At 46.7% G+C, this 24,637-nt stretch overlaps 1 protein-coding gene across 3 annotated transcripts in view; it reads right to left on the bottom strand.

The window, feature by feature from the left end:
* Nucleotides 1-250: 250 nt before the first annotated feature.
* The window catches only part of LOC147445257 (uncharacterized), a 68,825-nt gene continuing 44,438 nt past the window's right edge, over nucleotides 251-24,637 (bottom strand). Inside the window, exons 4-9 of one of the 3 annotated variants that reach the window (XM_086524809.1) lie at nucleotides 15,775-15,858; nucleotides 14,439-14,525; nucleotides 14,225-14,357; nucleotides 1,287-1,358; nucleotides 784-1,029; nucleotides 251-585 (exon numbers count right to left, since the gene is read on the bottom strand). In XM_086524809.1, the coding sequence (XP_086380935.1) occupies nucleotides 539-585; nucleotides 784-1,029; nucleotides 1,287-1,358; nucleotides 14,225-14,357; nucleotides 14,439-14,525; nucleotides 15,775-15,858 (669 nt within the window). In that variant the 3' untranslated portion in view covers nucleotides 251-538. Of the gene's footprint in view, nucleotides 586-783; nucleotides 1,059-1,286; nucleotides 1,359-3,591; nucleotides 4,289-14,224; nucleotides 14,358-14,438; nucleotides 14,526-15,774; nucleotides 15,859-24,637 lie in introns of those variants that run through there. The other 2 variants (XM_086524810.1, XM_086524811.1) reach the window with 2 other exon arrangements.

Raw genomic sequence — 24,637 nt, 5'->3', positions numbered from 1 at the left:
TGAACGCACGTGATACGGAGAATTTACATATCCCCCCCTCCCCCGTTGAGCTTAAGGAGATGTACCTACTATATGAGGTTTTGAAGGAGATTTGTGGCAATCTATGGATTAAGATACTTAAAACAATGTCAAATTGGAGCTACACTCAACCTCTCAAGTTTTCAAACAAGATTATAACAAATTCGAGATTGTGGTCACACCACAAGTATATTGCAAAATAGAAAGAGATCAAACAATTTTTTTTCTATATCAAAGATGGAAGGTTGTTAGTGAATATATTTAGTCTTCTTTGTATATGTCATGGCTCAAAGATAATTTCTTGTCTTAGAATAGCAACAATGAAGCTCCAACCAGGATGAAGTATGTGTTTTTTTTTTTCCAAAGAATAACTACATGGTATTTGACGAATGGTACCTTCTCAATACTTAACTCTATATATATGGGGTAGCTCTACTTGTCTCTTCACTTTGAGAAACTGGTTGCAAATTCAAGGTGGTTGATATTTCACCTGATTTATCTTGTTTTTGGCCGTTGGGTCTCATATAGATTTCTTTGTTGGTGAGGTTGAGCTGGACCGTGACTTCCCTACAATAAAATGAATGATGTGAGTAGCAACGGTGTTTTGTGTATAATAAATCAATTACAAAGAGTTTTGCTAAGATCAAAAGCAAGGTTTCTTTAGAAAAGAAATTGGTTTATTTTAAATGGCTAAATATCCTGTTATTTACCAGCTCCTTTAATATTTGAATTTAGAATAGCCACAATCTCACCACCATAACTAACCTTGATCTATAGAAATTGTTGAGAGGCTGGTATAACTTTTGCTAGATTTTGACCTTGCAACACTTAAACTTTCCTCTGAGAAAAAGTCGGTGGCATAATAGTCAGTACTCGATGTAGATTGCAAGTTTATGTAGCTTTGTGCATCTTGCTTGTTTGGATCATCGCAAGCAAGCGTTCTTTTATCCTTTATCTTAAAAAGTTTTTCGCTGGCATAAGGAGGCATATCTCTCGAAAACATAGTTGCTCCTGCATTTGGATACTCTAGATGTGGTTACCTTTCATGAAGAAAAAAATGGTCAAGTTTCCTCACAAGGAAGAAAACAGTTACATGCATATAGAACGAAAATGCAAGCATTCCTTTTCCAAATTATATGCTGTTAACACTCAAAACTGTTCTTGTAGAATTATACTCTGAAGCCAATAAAATATCTAAATAATAAGCAAGCAGCACGTTTCATCAAACTAGATATATACTTTTGGGAACCACCTTACAATCAACATACCTGACAAAACTTGGTCTCCATAATTTTCACACATTATCTTGTGAAAGTCTTTACTTTCATGCCCTTGTTTTACTGTCAAAAAGAACTTTGGGAGTTAACATTTGATTGAGAGCTGTATTGTTGTTTGAATGTAGAGTTGAAACATACAAGTTGTGAAATCCTTATTATTGTCTTCAACAAAAGAGGCACGTGTACATACTCAAAAGTTAAGATCCCATACATTGAACCTTCCAAAGGAGTAAGCCATTTATTGAGACTGATAACTAACGTGGAAAGTGGAAAACAATTTAACTGTGATTTCTATAATAATGTGTTCGAACCTCTTGTCTCGTGTTCTCCATCATATTCACACATTATGCTATGAATCATTTTGCTTTGGGAAGGTCAGTTTTTTTCTTTTCAAGAAACGTATATAAGTAACTTTTTTATAACTTATTCAGACATCCAAAGAAATTAAGACATAAATTTTAAAATGGATGTAATCACAAAGGAGCTCATTAGTGTATTGTATGAGATCCCATGCATTGAGGCACTCCAAACAAGTTAGCATTCTTATTTTCTTAAAAATCAATATACCTATGACTATTTTGTGTACTACCCTTATCTCTTTGTTTACTGGTTGTGGCCCATGTATTATTAAATCTCTCTAGCTACCATAGGCAAAGATTTTCTCTCTCTCACACACACTCACACAGAAACAAGCAATGTACCTACTTGTATCAATCTATTCAATTAGGGATTGACTCTAAAGTTATTTCATTTGTCATAACCTCATAGTAACTTCTGTTGTCTCTCTCTCTATCTATCTCAGCTTCCTTCTCGCCTATTCAGCTAGCATGAAATATGCTCACTCCTTATCTAATGGATATCTATCTATTCACTTGTCTATGCAAGTTTATCTTCTTATGCAGGTATGTGTATTGTTGATCCATGTACCTTATATTTACACATGTTCTCTCTCTCTCTCTCTCTCTCTCTCTCTCTCTCTCTCTCACACACACACACACACACACACGCGCACGCGCACGCGCACGCACGCACATGCGTGGATGCCTAAATATGTATAAAAAATATATGTATATGCATAGATATAGGCGTATTTGTAGCTCTCTGTCTTTGTGAATTTCTTTTTCCTTTTTTTTTGGTATCCATCCAATTATCACATATGTGTGTATTCATCAATAAACTAATTTATCTATCATCGGGTGTGTGTGCGCACGCCCCGTATGTGCACGTGTGCACGCACGCACGCGTACATGCACGTGTATGTGTGCACGCATGCATGCATGTGTATGTGTGTGTGTGCACGCACGCACATAAACGACACACGATGGCATAGATGTTCAATCTTTCTGTCAACCTATCTTGCCTACTCATTATTTTGTAATGTTAAGCTTTTATACCAAAATTGTCCATTTTTCCAGCACTTCTTTCTATAATAACTTGCTAAGAGCACTTTCACATGGTACTCTTGAAGCGTTATCAACCGATGGAGTTACACTTGGCTTATTTGCATTTATCTCCCTTGTAGACTTGTGGTCTTCTTCTTTACTCCATCAAAGAGAGAGAGAGAGAGAGAGAGAGAGAGAGAGAGAGAGAGAGAGAGAGAGTTTCGCTACCTTTGCCAACTTTGGCTGCTACAAGGCAAAGCCCAGCTTACATTAGCAAAACCCTACCCAAACAATCGTGCAAAATGTGCCTAACATGTGAATGTCAATCTCTCCATCCATAATGTGCCATTTTGTCCATCTAGGCTATACTTTTGTCCAATTATCTGTCTCTCTCTCTCTCTCTCTCTCTCTCTCTCTCCCCCCCCAAGTGTGGTAGATTGGTTATGCCATTTCCCTCTTGAATAACAGGTCTTGAGTTCAACTCTCGTCGGATAGATCTTTGAGGTCTCTGTGATAGCTTCCTACGACATTAAAATTCACTTCTTCTTCTTCTTCTTTTTCTTCTTCTATTCCAACGTTTTATCATTACCATTGCTATAAGGTCAAATGCTTGTCTGTGTGCATACGAGTGTGTGTGCACGCGAGGGCACAATAGCAGTGTACATGTTTATTTTCGTCTTTTAATTAGTTATATGCTTGTCCAACTATCTATCTATGTATTTTGTTACATGCATACATTTGTGTATGTGTGTGTGCATGCGCGCATGCGCACACATATATGTGTCTATAGTGCACCTATGTATGTGTACTAGCTCACGCGGCCCGCCTTCGGTGGGTCTCATTCGATCTTACCAATGGTACATGTATGTGTGTGTCAATCTTAAAGCACCTCCCCATGACACACACACATGATCAACATAGAAATAGGTTGGACAATATATTTGGATTGTGCCCAAGGAGGATAAGGGCATTCATACAAACGTGTTATGAAAAAGGCCTTCTATTTTTTCACAGGGCCTTCTCAAGAGTGACACCTTGCTCATATACCAGCTAACATCGAGTCTTCACCAAATGCCTTTCCCACCCACATTAAACATGATGTTGAATTCTTTTGCCCAATTGCACATGCCTTCAAGGTGCAAGTATACGTGATTGCATTTGGAGAGATGCCCTCTCTCTGCATCTACTAAAAACACCCTTGAGCTTCCTGAACCCAACCCTTGCCTTCAAGATGCAAGCGTATGTGATTGCATCTAGAGAGACACCCTCGCTTCGCATTTGTTAGAAAATAGCCCAGAGCTTCTGGGCCCACATTTGACATACATGTCGACCAAGGCAATGCCAAGCACGACTTTCTCTTTCAACAACCCTTGAATTCTTTTGCCCATATCACCATCTTGTGTAATGCCACATGCATTCATGGTGCAAGTGTACGTGATTGCATTTGGAGAGATACCCTCTCTCTGCATTTGCTGAAAATAGCCCAAAGCTTCCTGAACCCGACCCTTGCCTTCAAGATGCAAGCATATGTGATTGCATCTAGAGAGACTCTCGCTTTGCAGCCGCTGAAAATAGCCCAGAGCTTCTTGGCCCTGCCCAACTTGGCATATCCTGCAATCAGTGCATATTAAGAGATGATGAAATCCTCGACAAGAAGCTCCTCAAATACCTTTTGTGCTTTATGAAGTGCACCACCAAGCACGACGTTTTCTTTCTATGGATCAAAAAATAAAACAAGAACGGTTAAACAAACATAACAATGAAGCATCTGAATGATCACATCCAAGCGAAAAGTCATCACCCATTTGCATGCTTGTTTGATGCAAGTAGTAAACTTGAAGCATACTAGAAATTTGGTGGTGAAGAACACGGAGAGACAGCAGGGGTGTCAGCTCTCTCTCTCTCTCTCTCTCTCTCTCTCTCTCTCTCTCTCTCTCTCTCTCTCTCTCTCTCTCTCTCTCTCTCTCTCTCTCTCGGGAAAGTTAGCCTTCTACAGAAATGGACGAGTATTGATTACAGAGCACCGCTCTACATGACGGTGCGAGACCTATGGGACCACTCTCAGGATGGCGGTTTGGAATTGTAATGGTTCGTATAGACTTGGTGTGGGGGCCTTTGAGGACAGCTTCAGAGACAGAGACATTATTTTCTACTCAGAGACTCATCAAGCTCCAGGACAGTTGCCGCATATATCAGGATACAGATGGGAGACAGCTTGCCGGACATGCACCAGATCTGAGCATGGGACTAGAGGATCAGGAGGTGTAGCAGTTCTTTTCAGAGAGGAGCTCCAGCCACTACTGCACATAGTTCAGAGAGATGATCAGGCCAGATACTTGTGGGTCAGGCTGAGGGCAGAGACTGGACGTTTCTTGTACATCGCCATATGCTATTTTCCTCCCAACACTTCAATATATGCTTCACCCAGAGGACAATCTCCTTACTCTGTACTTGATTATGATATCTGGGAGTTCTCCAGGGATGGAGACACCATACTTTTGGGGGATTTCAATGCCCGTACAAGCAGTTCATAGACGGTTTTCTATGAACTCAAAGGAGATGCTCAGAGAGCTAGAGCCAGAGGAGATGGGGCTTGAGAGATGCTCACACGACAGAGAGCATACAGTATGGGAGATACCTAAGGGAGATGACGACTACTCACAGTTTAGCCATACTGAATGGCTTACCGACTTTCCCATTGTCTACAGGTTTTACTTGTTTTCCACACAAACATGGGTCCAGTACTGTAGACTATGTTCTGACACATCCGAGCTTTATCTCTCACATTCAGGATTTCACAGTGGGGCCCATGCCTGTTGGGATAGCAATAGATCATGCACTTTTGATATTATCAGTCTCCTTTGAGTACAATACATCTCAGGCCTCACGGGGTGGTAGACATCCACGTTATACTTTTACACCAGAGACTGACTCAGTCTATGCAGAGGAGATACGTAGGCTTTTATGCACATCAGAGCCAATATACATAGTGGAGGAGATCACATCTATGCTGACAGTAACATTACATGGGGCAACGACAGAGGCATACCCACACACTCAGCCTGGTCAGAGACGTCGTTATGGGCACAAGCCTCAGAACAGCTGGTATGAAGTGTCGACAAAGGAGAGCTCAGATACAGCGGGAGCTTGCATTGGGAGTGATCACCTATAGATAGTCTCGTATTGCTACACGACGACTAGTGCGACGGAAGAAGCGAGCTTTCTTGGTCCAGATGGAGCAAGATTTATATCAGCTCTTCCTTAGTAGAGATTCAGGAGAGGCTTGGCATTTATTCCATGAGCAGTCTCCCCCACAAGTGATTACTTCTACAGAGATATGGGGGCAGTATGCAACATCTTTATACACTGTACCTGGACAGCCACCACTACCAGATCCACCACAGCCATGTCCGGCTACGAGCACCTTCTTTACCATTGAGATGGTAAAGGAGGTCATTGACAGGATGAAGACCAGACGGGCAAAGGATCATGAGGGTTTGGTAGCAGAGCACATTATACATGCTGGGGACTTGTTGGCATAGATGCTTGCACGGTTATTCAACCGTGTCATGTGTGAGGGCTTTCCTGAGTCTTGGAGATTATCTACTATTGTACCTATCTTCAAGACAGGAGACCCCACAGTGCCAGGGAATTACCGTACTATCATGGTAGGACACACATTGGCACGGTTGTATGCATCCATCCTTGAGCATAGGCTGAGCAGTTGGGCAGAGATTATGGGCATACGGGCACCTGGGCAAGCTGGTTTCAGGAGGGGTTTCTCCACACTAGATCATGTCTTTAGGGCCAGATTGATGCGCCGACTTATGGAATTGGGGGTACCCACAGAGCTGATATGGGGGATTATGACATTGTACAATTCCGTGATGGTTATGTACACACATCAAAGGGGATATCTAACATAGTTCACTCCACTATCGGAGTGAAACAGGGATGCCCATTGTCCTCTACTTTATTTGGTATGTAGATGGGGTCTGATTATATTGACAGAGGAGGAGATAGAGGTGCTCAGCTTGCGGGGACATGGATCCCTCTTTTATTGTATGCTGACGATATCGTGTGATATCAGACTCACCAGAGAGTATGCAGAGACATTTGGACGCATTGCATAGTTTTGCAGGGGATAGTGGATTGTCTGTCAACCTTGGTAAAACCAAGGTCATGGTATTTAATACCACGCCACAGTGGGTTAGCACATATGGTCAAGACAGTATGGAGTACACTGATGCATACACATATCTTGGGGTGGTCTTTAGTGGACCGAGGTTCACACTGAAAGTGGCAGCAGACACTAGATTGACTCGTGCCTATGCAGCCCTAGGCGGTTTAGAGAGGATTTGTTCGCAGGTTCAGTTCCAGGAACCTCGAACAAAGCTCTGGCTCTTCGACACTTTGGTCGCTTCAGTTATGCACTACGGGGTTCAGGTTTGGGGACCGTCTGTTGACAGTGCTGGATGGAGTAATATGGAGAGGCCCTTGGTATCTATGATTTCTAGGCTGATTAGAGCCAAGGCCTCAGTTCCACATGACATCATACAAGCGGAGCTGGCTGCCCCACCTATGGAGGTTGAGGCACTCACCAGATCAGTATCATTTGTACACACCTTATGGGACACCACTAGGGACACATATGCTAGGCTTGCTCTTGAGTCATCCAGCCAACTGGCATTACAAGGAGATACATCATGTTGGTATGCACACATGAGCTCATGGTTTCAGCATGGACAGGCTGCCCCCTTCTCAGTATTCTCTTGATGCACCATCTTTGGCTCTTACACGGATGGAGATTACTAGACTCATTCGGCAGGATCTTATCTAGCTTGATAGCAGGAGGACATGGATAGAGCCATCACGGGAGTTGGGTACGAAGAGGGCTTTCTATAGAGAGCATCTTCTCCAACTCACGACAGCAGATTTGTCACACGGCCCAGCTACATGGACACACATCTATCTCATGGGTTACGATGTGCCATAGGCCAGATCCGCACATCTTCACACCAGCTTGGGATTGAGACAAGTAGATTCAGAGGCATACCAGCAGACAATAGGATATGTCAGTTATGCCATGCAGAGCCAGAGACAGAGTTCCACTAAATATGTCACTGCACACTCTACTATGAGATACGGGGACGCTTTCATTGTTTATTCAGAGATGGTTTTGACTCGTTAGATAGAGTCATGAGATATCAGGATCAGAGATGTCTCGGATTATTTCTACTCGAGATAGAGAGACATAGACTCTCTATTGAGAGGGTATAGACAGAGACAGCCCCAGAGACGCATCTCAGATTTCTTCAGTCTGAGTACCACAGAGGCAGAGGGGACACCACCATCACAGAGCTCGGTTCCCACTTTATACACACACCAGCGGTACTCTCATTGACCGAGCTATAGAGTTGGGGAGATCGAGACGACCACGACTGAGGAGGGGAGCCACGCAGCACCAGCGGAGATTGCAGCAAAGGATCCACAGGATTCTAGAACGACACCCGGAGTGTCGATCACGATAGGCTTCATGCTACTGCTATGTTGTATCATGGTGACACTTATCCCCACTTTGTACCATTGTGGCATGATACCATTGCTCAGCCTACCAGCCACCCATAGGAGTCGGTAGCACTCCTATCTCAGTTTTTGGTTTGTAGTCTTCTTTGTTTGTATCCAGACTTGGTACTAGACTCATCATTGTAATCAGTTGGTCTCATAGGTCATTTTGGCCTTTTGTAGACCTTAATATATCATTTCATCTCTCTCTCTCTCTCTCTCTCTCTCTCTCTCTCTCTCTCTCTCTCTCTCTCTCTCTCTCTCTCTCTCTCTCGCGTAGGGAGGGAGACAGAGATGCCATGTCTATCTTGGGGCGAAGCCGCGGAGAGGGAGATAGAGATGCGCTATCTATGTGTGTGTGTGTGTGTGTGTGTGTGTGTGTGTGTGTGTGCGTGCGAGAGAGAGAGAGAGAGAGAGAGAGAGAGAGAGAGAGAGAGAGAGAGATGTAATGCCGGAGGGGAGATGTGATCCAAGTCTATCTGATATAGAGCTGCCAGAGGTCCTGTCGGATCACTATGTTTCTCTCACTCCATGAGAGATGAAGCTAGGGAGAGTCAGGGTTGTACTCGAAAGGTGGCAAGCTCTCCAGGTCAAGGCCGTGTGCTCTGAACCATGCTCTAATCTGTGTACCATGCTCTGTCATATCCAGCCTCTTATATATGTATAGTTGACAAATGCTCGTCGTATGAGTTTGTCAGTCGAGAGCTCTCACTCTCTGGATGAAGCACACTGTCTGGAAGACCACCTCCACTACCATGGGGGGGGTGGCAAGCTCTGCCCTGATGATGTCCGGTGGCACTGTGTGCTTGCCGCAAACAGGCGAGAAACCATATAGATCTGTGGTCTCTCAATTCGTGCCCACTCGCTATCTGGCAATCCGCGTGCCCACACTGTTGCTGCACTAATGTATAAAATAGCCACCCCCTCCTGAAAGTGTGCTTGATGGCATCTCCGCTCTAGCATGGCCAGTGCTGCATATCCTCTGGTGAGTCTATCAGTGGCGGCCTGAGCCATGGAGAAGGGCCCCTGTCTGCCAGTGAATGTGACTCCTAGGTAGATGTAGGAGGTGACCACCTCGACTGGTCCTCCTGCTGCTCTAAATGTGGCTGCTTGTCGAGCTACTATGGAGGTGTGGAAGATCATGGTCTTGGTTTTCCCAAGATTCACTGTGAGTCCCCTGTCAGTACAGAACTCATTCAAACCTCTCACATGGCTCTGTAGGCCCTCTAGTGACTCTGAAATCCGTACAATGTCATCAACATATAACATGATGTGGATTGTGGAGAGAGAGAGAGAGAGAGAGAGAGAGAGAGAGAGAGAGAGAGAGAGAGAGAGAGAGAGAGAGAGAGAGAGAGATGAAATGAAATGATATACTAACGTCTTCAAAAGGCCAAAATGACCTATGAGACCAAGCCGTTACAACATAGTGAATCTGATACCATGTTCGGAATCAAAAAGAACTGAAACAAAATACAATGTGTAGTACAATGAAAGAAGGGGGGAAAATATGGTGGAGATCCATCCTCATCTGCACTCTGGACGTCGAGAGAGTATGGCTCGAATCCTTTGCTGTAGTCTCCGTCGATGTTGTGTAGCTCCTCTCATCAATCGCGAGCGTCTAGATCTCCCTAGCTCCAATGCTCGGTCTATGAGAATGCCAGTAGCGGTAGTATGAATGCGGGCAGAGCTCTGCAATGGTGTCTGCTCCTCTGGCTGCTCCTTTGGGGGTCCAATATCTAGTGTAAAGAAATCTATACTCTGTCTCTGGGACCGTCTCTCTCCAGCTCTCCTCAGTAAAGTGTCTCTGTGCTTGTGTAACTCAAGTAGATACAGTCCAAGACATCTCTGATCCTCATAGCTCATGACCTAGATAGAGGCCCAAAACCCTCTTTGAATAGACAATGAAAACGGCCTCGTATCTCATAGTACACTGAGCAATGACATATGTAATGTAACTCTGTCTCTGGCTCTAGATGACATAAGCGGCATATCCTGCTATCTGCTGGTATACCTATCGCCAGCTGCCACCCCTTGTCAGAGCTCTAGCAGTCTCTCCCTGTTCCCACTGGATCCTCTGGCGGGATTCACCATGCTCCTCACCGATTTTGCCACTGCTGCTGCTGTTGCTAATGGCCTTGAAAAGAAGTAGTGTGCAGGCTCAGAGTTGCACATCGAGAGAGAATGAGCACCGCGCATGGACCTATTGCACCTAGCGAGAGAGAGAGAGAGAGAGAGAGAGAGAGAGAGAGAGAGAGAGAGAGAGAGAGAGAGAGAGAGAACAAGTGTGGCCTCCCTACGCTGCCACCTACCCTGGTTCTATGTGTGCACTCCTCGCTCCTCGCTCCCTGCTCGCCTCCATGGACCCCACGTCCCCTATACAATCAGATCCAGGATCCTTTTTCTCTTTTCATGCTCGACAACATCTGCCTCCATTGTGTAGATTCCCTCCTTGTCCTCCCCTTTCCAAAGGAACAAATTGAAGCTGCATGTTACAACCAACCCACCTCCCTACTTTCCCGTCGCCATCACAGGCTCTGGACATCCCCCCATCTCGCCATCATTCCCTGTGCTCACCCGTTTGGCCTCCCTCACTGTGCACCGCTACCTGCACCCCTTCCCTTCACCCCCAACTGCACCATGCGTTGCAGCTGTCAAAGGGCAAGGACCACCAGACGACAGCATCGCAAGAGACCAGGGCAGAACTCCAAAAGAGGGAGAGATGAAAAAAACTCTGCGATGCATACGGAGAGAGCCATTCATTACACCATTGCAGAGGAAAAAGAGTATATATATCTCTCTCTCACCTCGCGATGCAATAGCCAGTTGCCCTCTGTCTCCCCCATCGCCCTCGCACATGGCATGCCTCTCTCCCTCTCCCCCTCCACGTGCCAGCCAGCTCCCCCTCTGCAGAGCCACCTCCCCCAACCCCCCCTCTTGCCGCCACTTTGGCTTGCAACATCCCTCACCAACCCGACCCCCCCCCCCTGCCTGCATGCATCCACACCAGAGAGAGAAAAAGAGTTGCCTCCATGCCCTCAGTTGAGAGAGAGAAAGAGAGTGCAAGGCATCGCCAAGTGATGCTCCTTATGAAATCTCCCTGCCATGTTCCTCCTCCTCCACGTCTCACGCAGCACAACCTCTCTTGCCTCTCTCCTGCCCTATCGCAACACACAGCTTCAACCAAGACAGTTGTGCACAGCGAGACAGCCTGCTTGAGTGGACCCATACACAGCCGGAGCACGGAGTCAAGGAGAGAGGCTCTCGTACCCCTGCACGTGCAGAGAGAAAGAAAGAGGGCCATTCCCTCACCACACCCATTCCACCACTTCTGCATCTCTATTCCACCCCATTCTACTGCTTCTGCATCCTCTCGATGGATTTGCCTGCATTCCTCAGTGGTTATACCGAGAGAGAGAGAGAGAGAGAGAGAGAGAGAGAGAGAGAGAGAGAGAGAGAGAGAGAGAGAGAGAAATGAAATGAATGAAATGTTATATTAACGTCTTCAAAAAGCCATGATGACCTATGAGACCCGAAAGTTACAAAGTGGTGGATCTGATACAAAGTCAGAGTAACAAAATAACCTAACAACAGTACAAAACAAAGATATTTACTATGGGGTCCTAAGTTGATCGATGTGAACCAAGCAAAAAATGGGCGGCTTGTTGGGATAGCTGAATCACAAGAGATCTAGCATCGGTCGTTGGCGAATCTCATCATTTCCTCCATGGTTAGTAGTCTGACCGGGCGTCGTGCATGCCTGGCCAGCGTGCTCCGAATTTTTTGTCGTAGCCTCCGTCGATGCTGTGTAGTTCTTTGCAGTCGCGGGCACCTGGATTTCCCCAGTTCAATCGCTCGGTCAATCAGTGTGCCTCTGGTATGAGACGAGGGGGGGCTCTGCTGTGGGAGTGGCTCTTGCGGTTGTCCCCTGTCTGCTCTGAAGAAGTCTGTGATCCGTCTTTGAGACTGGCTAGCCTCGCCATTCATCAGGCTATCTCTGTGTCTGCGCGGTTTGAGCAGGAACAAACCCAGACATCTCTGATCTTCGTATCCCATGACTCTTGAGAGTGGTCCAAAACCTTCTCTGAACAAGCAATAGAAGCGGCCTCGTATCTCATAGTAGACGGGGCAGCGACATGTATAGTGTAGCTCTGTCTCAAGTTCCATGTTACACAAGGGGCATGTCCTGTCCTCTGCTGGCACTCCGCTGTATCTCCCCGTTTCAATCCGCAACTGGTGAGAAGATGTGCGTAATTGGCCAATAGCACATAGTATCCCATGAGACAAGTGGGTATCCATGTATCTGGGTCTCGCCACAAAACCATCTTCCGTAAGCTGGAGAAGGTGGTCTTTGTAAAAAGCCATCTTCGTGCCCAATTCCTGTGATGGTTGTATCCATGTCCTTCTGGTGTCTAGCTAGGTCAGGTCTTGGCGTATGAGCTTGGTGATCTCTGACTAAGGGTGAGAGATGGTGCATCCAATGAGTAATGGAATGGTGGCAGCCGGTCTATGCTGAACCCATGTGCCTGAAACCATGATGTCATCTCCCCATACCAGCATGTTGTATCTCCTTGTATGGCTAACTGTCGAGAGGCTTCAAGTGCTATGCGAGCATATCTGTCTCTAGGAAGTGCCCATGTGCGGTTTATGAAGGAGAGAGAGAGAGAGAGAGAGAGAGAGAGAGTTTTGTTGTACGCTCACAAGGGCAAGGGGGTAGGAAGGAGAGATCCAAACAAAGCCTCTTCATCTGAGAGAGAGAGAGAGAGAGAGAGAGAGAGAGAGAGAGAGAGAGATGGCCTTAGCACAAGGGTGCTCCGGCTTCCGCTCGGCACAGCCCGCTTGTCGGTTGAGCACATAACAGACCTTGCCAGATGACTTCAGCGCAATCGCCGTCGTAAACCAGTACGGCCAAGAGTTCTCGATGTCTCCCCTCATCCCCACTACTCTATTTTTGCATAGAGAGGACACTACCATAAAATGTCCCAAAAAAAATGTCACCTCTACGCGATAACAGTGTAGTCGAACATTGGTCCAGCTACTCTATTTTCGCATAGAGAGGACACTACCAAAAAATGTTTAAGAAAAACACTATGTCGTCCCTATGCAAAAACAGTGTATTCGGACATGTATCCGGCTACTCTATTTCCGCATAGAGAGGACACTACTAGAAAATGTCAAAAAATAAACTCTTGTCGTCTCTACGTGATAATAGTGTAGTCGAACATTGGTCCGGCCACTCTATTTTCGCATAGAGAGGACACTACCGAAAAATATTTAAAAAAAACACTTGTGTCATCTCTACGCAAAATTAATGTAGTCGGGCATACGTCCGGCTACACTATTTTCACAATCAGGCGTGTTCACTCATCGCATCCTACCTCACCTCCCACCTGTGCGCTCACCTGCCAATTGGGACAGCATTCTTGTAGATTCTGCATTTTTTCCAGCTGGTACCCCCTAATACTGTCTACTCTCCTCTCATTATAGGGAATCTTTGCAGTTTTCCCAAATCTATGGGCTCATCTAAAAGGAACGAAACAAATCTAGGTGGGATTGAGATCTGGCAAGGCGGTCCGAAATAGAGACGCATACGCTAACCACCCCACCTGACTGCCGTCACTGATGAAATTGTCGTTTCCACATCAAGAAAAGAATGGATTATCCTTGAGGTATTTGCTGAAATGTCTTACTAAAAGTTGTGATAATTGAATATGTTCACCAAGTATGGACTTGATATTCATATAAAAGCCTAGGAAATAGTGAGCTCACAGACCATATCTATTTGTGCAGATAGTGGAAGTGCTTGGCTTCTGGTGATTTGTGCTTGATTAAGGTTAATTTCAAGTGTGTGTGGGTAGGCATGCAAACCGTGATATCTCTTCCAAAAAATCTTTGGGTAAAATTTAGGTTTTGGGTAAAAATTAGGTTTAATTCAAGAAACTTAATTCAGAGTGCTTCATGAGACCATTCAAAGAGAAGGCTTACATTCAGCAAGAAGAACAGCACGACCTTTATGTCCAGCTCCTGGCAACAAGGAACTTGCAGCAATCTCATCTCTCCTTGTATATACCACACTATTGGAATCCAAGTTGTCGGTGTCCATGAGCAAGCCCGCAAGCTACAGCAATTCCACTCATAAATCGAAACACATGTACACAAACCCACATTAAGCAGCCAAAGCTCTTACTGAGAACCTTACCAATAAAATTCGTATGCATTTGGCTTGCAAAGCACCCTCCACGTCTTTGAAAAATGACTCGGCAACAAGCGTACAATAAGAGGCAACCTGGAAAACACAACCACATTGTTTACATTATGGTTCCATTTACAAACTTTAACACCACTTTTATAATTGGGCATTAAAGTGTCCGAAGCATTTAAGCGTCTTTAATGAACTTTTATTGTTAGCACTGTCAAGTGAAGTAAAGAAGCTTGATATCTTGAAAGACTTACACATGCACATTCTTATTCAAAGGGATCCGGTGTTAGCGTCCTACGACCAATTTGCTACAAGGATAAGCCTAATGCTTGATTTCATTATGGGCAGCAAGGCCATCTCATCAAAGAATGCCTAGCAAGAAAGGAGTGAAAGGGGCTTCCCCTGTTCACGCCTCCCTCGCACTCTATTAGAGTCATCCTCTGAAGCTTCCAAGACTCCTGACACTCAAGCTTCAAAGATCAATCAAGCTCTTCCTACAAGACGGCATCCTGCACTTCTTGCTATATCAACTTCTTCTAATAAAGGAAAGAATATAGAAAATTCTTTTGCCATCCTTGGAGGAAGTAGCTTTAAAAATGAAGAAGCTTTTTTCTCTTGCATTGGTGGTGCAAGTCAATGCCTTGGATAAAGAGCTGGACTCTCAAGCCCTTACTAGCAACTATTGGCCCACCCCGATCAATCTATGGATGTGCAAAACGAAAATAAATAGTTTTCAATCTGAGGATGGAGAAGCCAAACCTAAGAAAGTCCTCCCGAAACACAAACCTAAGTAGTAAGTTTTATTCGCCCCTTTGCCATCCAGGTTTTTATTATATGTAAGCCTGTTAGCCTTTCCTTATAAAAGGCTTCTTTCTTCAATACAACTTCCTACGCTTTTATGGAAAAAAATGCTTGTTTTAGAAAGCCAAACTGAAACTCTGTGAGCTACACATAGCATTATCTTCAAGACGTGGAAAGTTGGACAGTGAAGTGTCCCATTTTAGTCTAGCATTGCCAACATTCAGCTATGTACTTAATATGTGGTTCAATTTTGAGTACCAAATGAACTAGTATTAACAAGGTGAAGACTCCCATTGGCGTTCTAAAACATAGAAATCAAAAGGAAGTCAATGTGAGGCTCTTAAATGGGGGGACCCAATTATAAACTAAGAAACAAAGAAGATTCCATGGTGTCACATGCAAAGGTAAGTTCATAAGTATAAAAAATAATTAAATGTTCTTTCTACACAAACGGTTGTATTAGAAAGCCAAAAATTTACATAAAAAACATTCATTTATATAGGGGTATGTGCTCCAATTTCAACCTTCACATTACCTCTCCACGAGGTCGAATTATCTCCTGGCCAATTGTGGATATTCTGTATTCTCCAACTGTGTCGGCTATGGCATCCAAGTCAACCTAAAACATCAAAGCCAACAATTTTCATGCTTATCAACGTCAACATACACAACCTATCACCCCTTCAAAAAACTAACACAGTGAGTGAGTGAGTGTGTGTGTGTGTGTTCTCTCTCTCTCTCTCTCTCTCTCTCTCTCTCTCTCTCTCTCTCTCTCTCTCTCTCTCTCTCTTTCTCTCTCTGCTCCCTGCGCGTGGCTCCCTCCTGCGCGCTGCCTCCCCTGCGCGCTGCTCACTGCGCGCTGCTCCCTGCTGCGCGCTGCCTCCTCTGCGCGCTGCCCCACCCCTGCACGCTACCCCTGTGTGCTGCTCCCTCCTGCGCGCTGCGCTGCTCCCTGCACGTCAAGTGAAAACACACACCCCATCCCCATCCCCTGCCCGCTGCCCCCTGCATACACACAAGCTGAGTGTTCTCTTCCCCCCTTCTTCACAATATGAAGAGAGGGTAGCTACGAAGCCAACCATGTCTTCCCCCATCATCAAGACGCCGACACCGACAAAGAAGACAACGTCCTTCATGCTCACGAATAAGAGGCTTGCACAATTGGAGAAGGACATGAAGGAATGGCGGATGGAGAGAGAAATATGGAAGGAGGAGAAAGCCAACTTCATCAAGCTATGGAACGAAGAGAAGGAGGACATGAGAGCGGAAATCCAAAATCTCAAAGAGGAGAAGGAGAGAAGGGAACGGGAGAACGAGAAGGAGAGGGAGAGATGGAGGAAAGAGCAAGAAGAGATGAAGGCACAAATCGATCTCCTTCATGCTTCCCTCACATCCCTCACCCCCGAGGAAGGAGAGATTAAAGGGGAGGCTAAGGAAGCCCTCAAGGAGGAGATCACCAAAGCCCTCACCGCAAGCATTGAGGACAAATTAGAGGCCACCAAAGAAGGATGGGTCGAAGTAGTCAAAAAGAACATCAAGAAGGTAGCAAGAGAGGAAGCCCAAAAAGATGAAGTACTCATCGTACACACAACCATCGAAGAGGAGAAGATGCGACAAGCTCGCCGTCTCAATGTGCGAGTGACCGGCATCAAAGAAGAAGAAGGGTCTACACCCGAAAGCGATGGGAAAGCTTTATGCAAGAAAGTGGGATACAAGGAAGAAGAGATCCCTTTCTCCAAAGTTTGGAGAGCCGGCAAAGATCCAAAGAAAAGAGCTCTCATCCTCCAATTCGCCTCCGAGGAGTCTCGAACTTCCTTCCTCCGAAAGAGGGTCATCTTGAGAGGGATCGACGGCCCACCGATTTATCTAGATGATGACCTCACAAAGATGCAACAAGATCACCGTCGCGCGTGCATGCCTCGAGTCCACCAAGCCCGCAAAGAAGGGAAGAAGGCAGTATATCGGGATGGTAGGGTTATCATTGATGGCAAGACCATCGCATAGGGACTCGCGGCCTGTGGGACACACGAGGAGATTCATGTCACGGTTTGGAATTGCAATGGAGACTTATGGACACACCCAGAGAGACTTGAGGAGGTGATGAGAGGTCGAGACATCATTCTACTTACAGAGACACACGAGAGCCCGGAGAGAGGGTTACCACGGATACATGGATTTCAGTGGGAGTCTCTACATCGAGGATGTATGCGCCAGCACACCACTCGCGGCTCAGGAGGAGTGGCCATACTCTTTAGACAGGGGCTTCACAGCAGACTACAGATTGTTGCCCGGGACCCACAGGCCCGCTACATGTGGATTCGCCTCGAGCTCTCACGAGACAGGATCGTCTACATTGCCCTTTGCTATTTTGCTCCCACAGGCTCCAGATTCGCCCCTATTGAGCAGGAGTCACCGTACGCATGCCTCACGGAGGAGATTATGGAGTACTCCACACTGGGTGAAGTCTTCCTTATGGGAGACTTCAATGCTCGTACACGCAGTGAGCAGTGTGAGACATATGACCATGAGGACCCAGAGACACTACACACTCTAGATGAGGAGGCTACTATGAGAGACACAGCAGACAGAGCTCCAGTCACAGCTTATGGACGACATCTACTTCGACTTGGCTCCCAGCACCGTCTCGTTATTTATAACGGGATGGTCCAGTGGCCCACCTCAGGGGGCCTGACTTGTATGCCACATGGAGTTGCAGAAGGAGGGGGGAGTACAGTCGACTATATTCTGGGACCCAGGGAGGCTACACACCTTATCACATCCTTCACCATTCCACCCATACCCATCGGAGCCGACCACACATACCTCTCTTTCTCTATCACCGGAGATACCATCACACACAGCTCCACAACACGCACTCCACACACCACCATCCATTTCACACATGAGTTAGCCTCTATTTACTCGGCCAAGGTCGAACATGGCCTATGTCTCCTCCACCCATCCACACCACTCTCAGTTCTCACATCACATATCTCTTCCGTTCTCCACACTTCAGCTATTAGCTCTTTTCCACACACCACTCACACAGGACGCACTCCCCCCCCCGGGGCTATGCCTCAGAACCGCTGGTATGATGATGAGTGCAGAGAGCTATACCGACGCCTCCAGGCACGACGAGCCTTAGGAGAGATCACAGAGAGAGAGGCCAGACGGCATATGAAGACGCTGACACGCCAAAAGCGGCGAGCATTCGAAGAGGCACAAGAGCTTGAGCTATACCGCCTATTCATGAGCATGGATAGCGCGACGGCATGGCGCACCCTACGCGAGCCACGTCCGACTACAGCTATTGAGGATCCACAGATATGGCATGATTATGCAGAGCGACTTTATGAAGTGCCAGGGCAGCCTCCTATTCCACAACCACACGAGCCTCGCCCCACGTGCTCCTCCTTCTTTACGGCAGAGATGGTAGAGAGGGCCATACGCCGCATGCAGCACAGACGATCAGCTGACCATACTGGATTACAGAGTGAGCACATCATTTATGCGGCCTCCACTATAGCCCCGTTGATTGCACATGTCTTCAACCGGGCTATAGGGGAGGGCTTCCCAGAGGAGTGGACACAGCACACCATAGTGCCTATCCACAAATCTGGCGACACCCTGGACCCAGGGAACTACAGGACTATCATGATTGGCCACACGATGGCCAAGCTATATGGAGCAGTACTTGAGGCACAGCTCAGCTGCTACGCAGAGATCGAGGGTTTACGAGCTCCAGGCCAAGCAGGTTTCAGACGAGCTTTCTCCACCATTGACCACATCTTCGTTCTGCGCTGCCTCATTGATGGGGCAAAGGCGCGGAAGAAGAGGCTTTACTGCTGCTTTGTGGACTTCTGCAAGGCCTTTGACACAGTCCCACGCGAGAGACTCTTCCAGCGCCTTCACAGCATTGGGGTACCAACAGAGATGATTTGGGCCATATATGCTCTATATGAGAGGGTGACGGGTCGGGTTCGTTGCCCAGGCGGTTTTTCAGAGACCATTGCTAGCACCATTGGTGTTAAGCAAGGATGCCCACTCTCCCCGACACTCTTTGGGCTATACATCGACGAGATCTCCGACTACATACTACGAGCAGGGGGAGAGGGGAGCGACTTGGCAGGTACTCCGGTCCACATCATGTTATATGCTGATGATATTGTGTTGATTTCAGAGTCACCCGAGGGCTTGCAACGCCATCTTGAGGCCTTGGACGAATTCAGCACACACAGGGGGTTGACTGTGAACCTTGGCAAAACCAAGGTTATGATCTTTCACACATCCAGTGCAGTGAGGAGCGCCGCCACCTTCACAGCAGCAGGAGGACAGGTTGATGTAGTCACCTCCTATGTCTACCTTGGCATCACATTCACCAGCCTACCAGGACCCTTCACTATGAGGCAGGCTGCTGTTGACAGGCTCACCCGAGGATATGCAGCTCTGGCCATGCTAGAGCGGAGGTGCCACCAGGCACACTTTCAGGAGCCCCGCACGAAGGGGTGGCTTTTCGACACCTTAGTCACCCCGGCCTTGATGTACTCGGCGGCAGTATGGGCACCAGGATTGACAGCTGACCAGTGGACACAACTTGAGAGACCACAGGTATATATGATCTCACGCTTGCTCCGCAGCAAGAAGACAGTGCCACACGACATTATTAGAGCCGAGCTCGCCACACCACCTATGGTTGTAGAGGCACTATTCCAAACAGTTTGCTTCATCCAGAGGATGAGAGAGCTACCTCCTGACAGACTTACCCGTAGAGCATTTGAGGCAGCTATACAGCTATCAGAGAGTGGACATGAGAGAGCATGGTACTCACAGGTCAGAGCATGGTTTGAGGGACACGGTCTTGACATGGAGAGCCTACCACCATTCCAGTACGACCCCCACTCACCATATGTTCACCTCTCTCGCAGTGAGAGGAACTTGGTATTGAGACAGGATCTGTGGCAGCTATACACTAGGAGAGTCTGGGCGGCACCTAGCTTGGGGACGAGGATGTCAGATTACAGAGACCAGTTTCTCACCATATTGTCTGGGGGGTTCATACAGAGACCACGCTACATGGACACATATATGCCACATAGCTCACGGGTGGCGATTGGTCAGCTGAGAGTGGCTTCACACAGGTTAGAGATTGAGATCGGGAGACATACTGGTGTTCCGAGGGGGGAGCGAATCTGCAGAGCCTGCACAGAGGAGGTGGAGAGTGAGGAGCACTTTGTATGTAGATGCAGAGCATACACTGAGATCAGAGGCAGGTATGAGGCCCTATTTAGAGGACAGCCCACTCTCCGAGAGATCATGGAATCTCGAGATCAGAGACAGCTCGGACGTTTCTTACTAGAGATACAGAGCCATCGGGACACACTACTACAGCCACACACAGCTACACAGACAGAGGGGAGACAGTCGCAGCTCACAGACTTCTTTCAGAGGATTTCCGCCCCCCCCTCACCAGACACTCAGAGGGGAGTGACACTCCCACAGGCGGAGGTGAACCGAGCTAGACGACGACCACGAGTCACAGGCTACAGGGGCGCGAGCTCCCACCACCGACAGATCGAGGAGATCCGAGCCCGGGAGCGCCGTGCCACTGAGGAGCGAGTGGCTCAGATGAGGGCTGACCCGACAGCTTTCATCCGGGTAGCCTTGGCACCAGACCCACCCATGTACCACATCTTACACCCCCCCATTAGTACAGGCTGGAGCTAGATAGCTTGATGCATTCTCATGATTGTACTACCTTGAGCATACAGACATGCATATACCCCTAGAGATAGAGCTCCATCCCTCCTCAGATACTCCACTACCTACTTTCAGCTCAGTTTTGTATCAATTTTGTTTCATTTGTCTTTCCGATAGACGGATGACATACACACAATGTACATTTGATTTGTCTCATAGGCCGATTTCGGCCTGACATAGACGTTAAAAATCTTTCTTTCTTTCTTTCTTTCTCTCTCTCTCTCTCTCTCTCTCTCTCTCTCTCTCTCATATCAAGGTTTCCCAACGAAGAGCGTTCTCAGAGTGTCGCAGTTGACATGTCTGTCACAAACTGCTGACGTGTCGACCCACTGAAGAACGGAGCCACTGTGCAGATCACCGGCCGAGGGGCCTGAACCCTAAGAAGCAGAATCAGCAAAAACTGATGACGTGGCAGCTGTACGAACAGTTCGGATTTTGCGTTGACTGCTGATGTGGCAATCTGTACGGATTTCCGTGTTTCACACTGACAGCCTGTACGCATTTCTGTGCGCTGATAGGTGCAGACATGGCACTGTACGGATTTCCGCAATTTGCGCTGGCAACTTTTGGACAAGATGCTTTTGTCCCAGATGCTTTTGAGTTTAAGGCTTTTCATGTAAACTGCTTTTGGGCCTAGGGCCTTTACATATGAGGTCATGGGCGGTGTAACCGGCCTGTACAACGTATAGGGCCGTACTATTTCATTTACCTGTTAACTTTACACAGAGCACTAAGAAGGAAAGAGAACACAGATGCATCCAGCGACTGTACACGAGACGGACGCCCTGTAGGCCCCAAAGACTGGCACCCCTTTCGGTATTTCTTTATTCAAGGTAGACGATCTGACCACTTAGTACAAGCTTTCACAAAGCTGTCCAAACCTGGCGAGGGCTGAAAACGCATCCCAAGGCTCTCACGAGGCTCCCCTAGTGTTCCCTTGCAGTTTAAGTGCGAAACCCTAAACCTGCAGAAAAACACAGCAGGCTGTAATTCCCTGTTTCGGATCGTTTTTAGCGGAGCGAAGACGCCTACGCATGCCCCAAGGGCTCCCGCACGCAATGGGACAGTTCCCCTATGAATTGGACGAGTTTTCACGCGAGAAAACTCTCCAAAATCGCAATCTTTCGTGATTGGAACTGTGCGTACTTGTGGGGGATTAGCAATTAGCTAATCCAATTCCTGTTCAGAAGGCTCTTGCCTTGGCAAACGCGCATAAACCCTTAGAACTGTACATATTCATCTGAGTAGCCCAACTAGTGGGGCATTACCATATGTGCCAAAGGGGAGAAAGAGATGCACGAGAGCAAGTGATCGCACTACATGAGACAAAGGAGAAGGCAAGCTTTCCGTTAAAGCTGTAGACCTGCACCCACTACTCACACACACACTGTAGGTCACTTCTATGAGCAAAAATCAGCCCCAGCCTCAAATCCTCCAGCTGAGGTGTCCTGCAAATGGCTCTACAACTGCCAAGTGTCCAGTTTGTCCCTTTGAGTTAATTCCCTAGTTCCCACTCACTTATAAAGTTGTAAGTGACTTGCCAAGTGGCCCAAATTCCTTCTGGCGCACACAAGCTTCCATACTCATCAGAATTTGGTGCTACTTGGCTCCACCAGTGCTAGACTCCCGATGTGAGAAACCTGTTCGACCGCAGCCGTTTCACACTTGCCATGCAATGTCCACTTGCACCTTTTCAAGGGTTCCAAGAAAACAAGTAAAAAATAAAATAAATAAAAATATCTAGTACTTATTTACGGAAGGCAACAGGAAAAATACGCCTCCTGGTGACACTCAGGCATGCTTCTGGACGAAGGTGCAGAGGATGGAGTACCGGCTTGTACTTTGTGATGCGATATAGAGAAATACCGAAAGGGACGCCAAGGTTTGGGACCAATTACTGTCTGGGGTGGAATTCCGCCACTCCGCGTCGCGTGTCGTCTCTCTCTTTCAATTTTTATTTAAGTGCTAAAAGTCTGTTCAGTCTGCTCTGTTCTATTGGCACGTCGTGCCCGTCTCGTGACAATGGTATCAGAGCATCAGGCGTGTGCTTTTTTGAAAGCATACCGGTCCTACAAAAGAGGAGACAGAGCAAACCAGAGACTAATGGAATTTTATTTGAAGTATCTTCGGGTCACAACCCGGACTTATTAGCGACTCCCACCCTTACTTCATCGCGCATCGGACGCGCTCCCGTCTTCACCGCTCATGTCTTATAGGGCATAAGCCATGAAGATCACTTGCAAAGAAGGATCCAAGATTTGTTTCGAGCTGCTATTTTTCTCAGATGCAGTGTCATGCAGTGGTGGAAGTCTATATAGCTACTAAGCCACTCACTCCAAGGACTTGGCAAGCTTTCAAGAAAAAAATTTCCCTAAGTTATATGGTTTCTCATAACTTCCTTCAGAGTACAACTTCTGACAGAGTGGGGTATCCTGAAATGCTTGTCATGGAAACCCTAGCAGATTACGACTTGAAATTTTGGGACATCTCTCACCAGGTGTCTCTTCTCAAGATGATAACCTTGGAGGTCCGGTGTGATTGCTATGTCTTGAGACTACCATCGCCGCCAAAGGAACACTGTCTGTCCAAGAGCTGATGGACCATACTGTGGTCGACTACAACCTTATAGAAGGAACCTAACCCTAATTTTTTGTGCACGTTTCAAGATGGAAAGTCAGTCGACTTTTCGAGTTCAATTGATGTCGAGATTGCTTCTTAAGTTTGAGTTCTGTTTGAGAACTTGTTTGGCGATCCTGTTTGATATTTGTCTTGGTGCCGATTTGAATTGTTTGACTCAGGATTTAACATTGGTTTCATTAATTGGTGATTGTACTCCCGGGTGGAGAAGTGAGAAATTCTGTTTTGATATTGTTTGAACCTTGAAACGACGTAGGCCGATGTCTGGGGAGCATTTTGTTATATGTTTGAAAACCTTAGAATGACACAAGCCGATGTCTGGAGAGCGTTCCGTTGTATGCTAGAAAACCTCTAAACGACGTAGGCTGATGTCTGGGGAGCCTTTGGTTGTATGCTTGAACCTCCAAGCGACGCAAACTGCGGTCTGGGGAACGTTTGGTTGTATAATCCTCTAAGCTCATGGCCCGGACCATTTTAGGTTATTTGCGGGGGGAGTGACGAGGTAGTCGTAGAGTAGCTTCATACCGTAGACCATTTGTCTCGGGGGAGTGCTCAGCGGCGTTGTCCGTTGTGTCTTGTAACATGCATATATGAGCATTTGTGTTGCATTGTGATGTGCCAACCACTGAATATACCTAATTGGATGAGATTGCCTGGGTATGGAATTTTAGTGCATCAAGACACCCGTGGAAGATCAGTGCGGTCTGGGTGTGATGGCTAATTTTACTACGCCGGAATATCAAGAGTTCCAATCTGGACGAAAGGAGAAGCCAACTCCTTGATTAAAAGAGTCGAAAGGAGAAGCCAACTTTTTGATCAAAAGAGCCAAAAGGAGAAGCCAACTCCTTAACAACAAAAAAAAAGAGCAAGCTGATTGTCCCTCGGAATGTCCCTCGGAAATTTTGGAGCTAACTTGAGTTGTTTTGCAGATTTGTTGTAATCACGGACAATTACTCTCTTTCAAGAAGACGGGATGTCACAAACTGCTGACATGTCGACCCACT

This window comes from Adiantum capillus-veneris, chromosome 12, assembly GCF_014529385.1.
Source record: "Adiantum capillus-veneris isolate H3 chromosome 12, ASM1452938v2, whole genome shotgun sequence".
Lineage (NCBI taxonomy): Eukaryota > Viridiplantae > Streptophyta > Polypodiopsida > Polypodiales > Pteridaceae > Adiantum > Adiantum capillus-veneris.
Note: the sequence above shows the minus strand (reverse complement) of the source record. Positions and strands in the feature narration are given on the sequence as shown.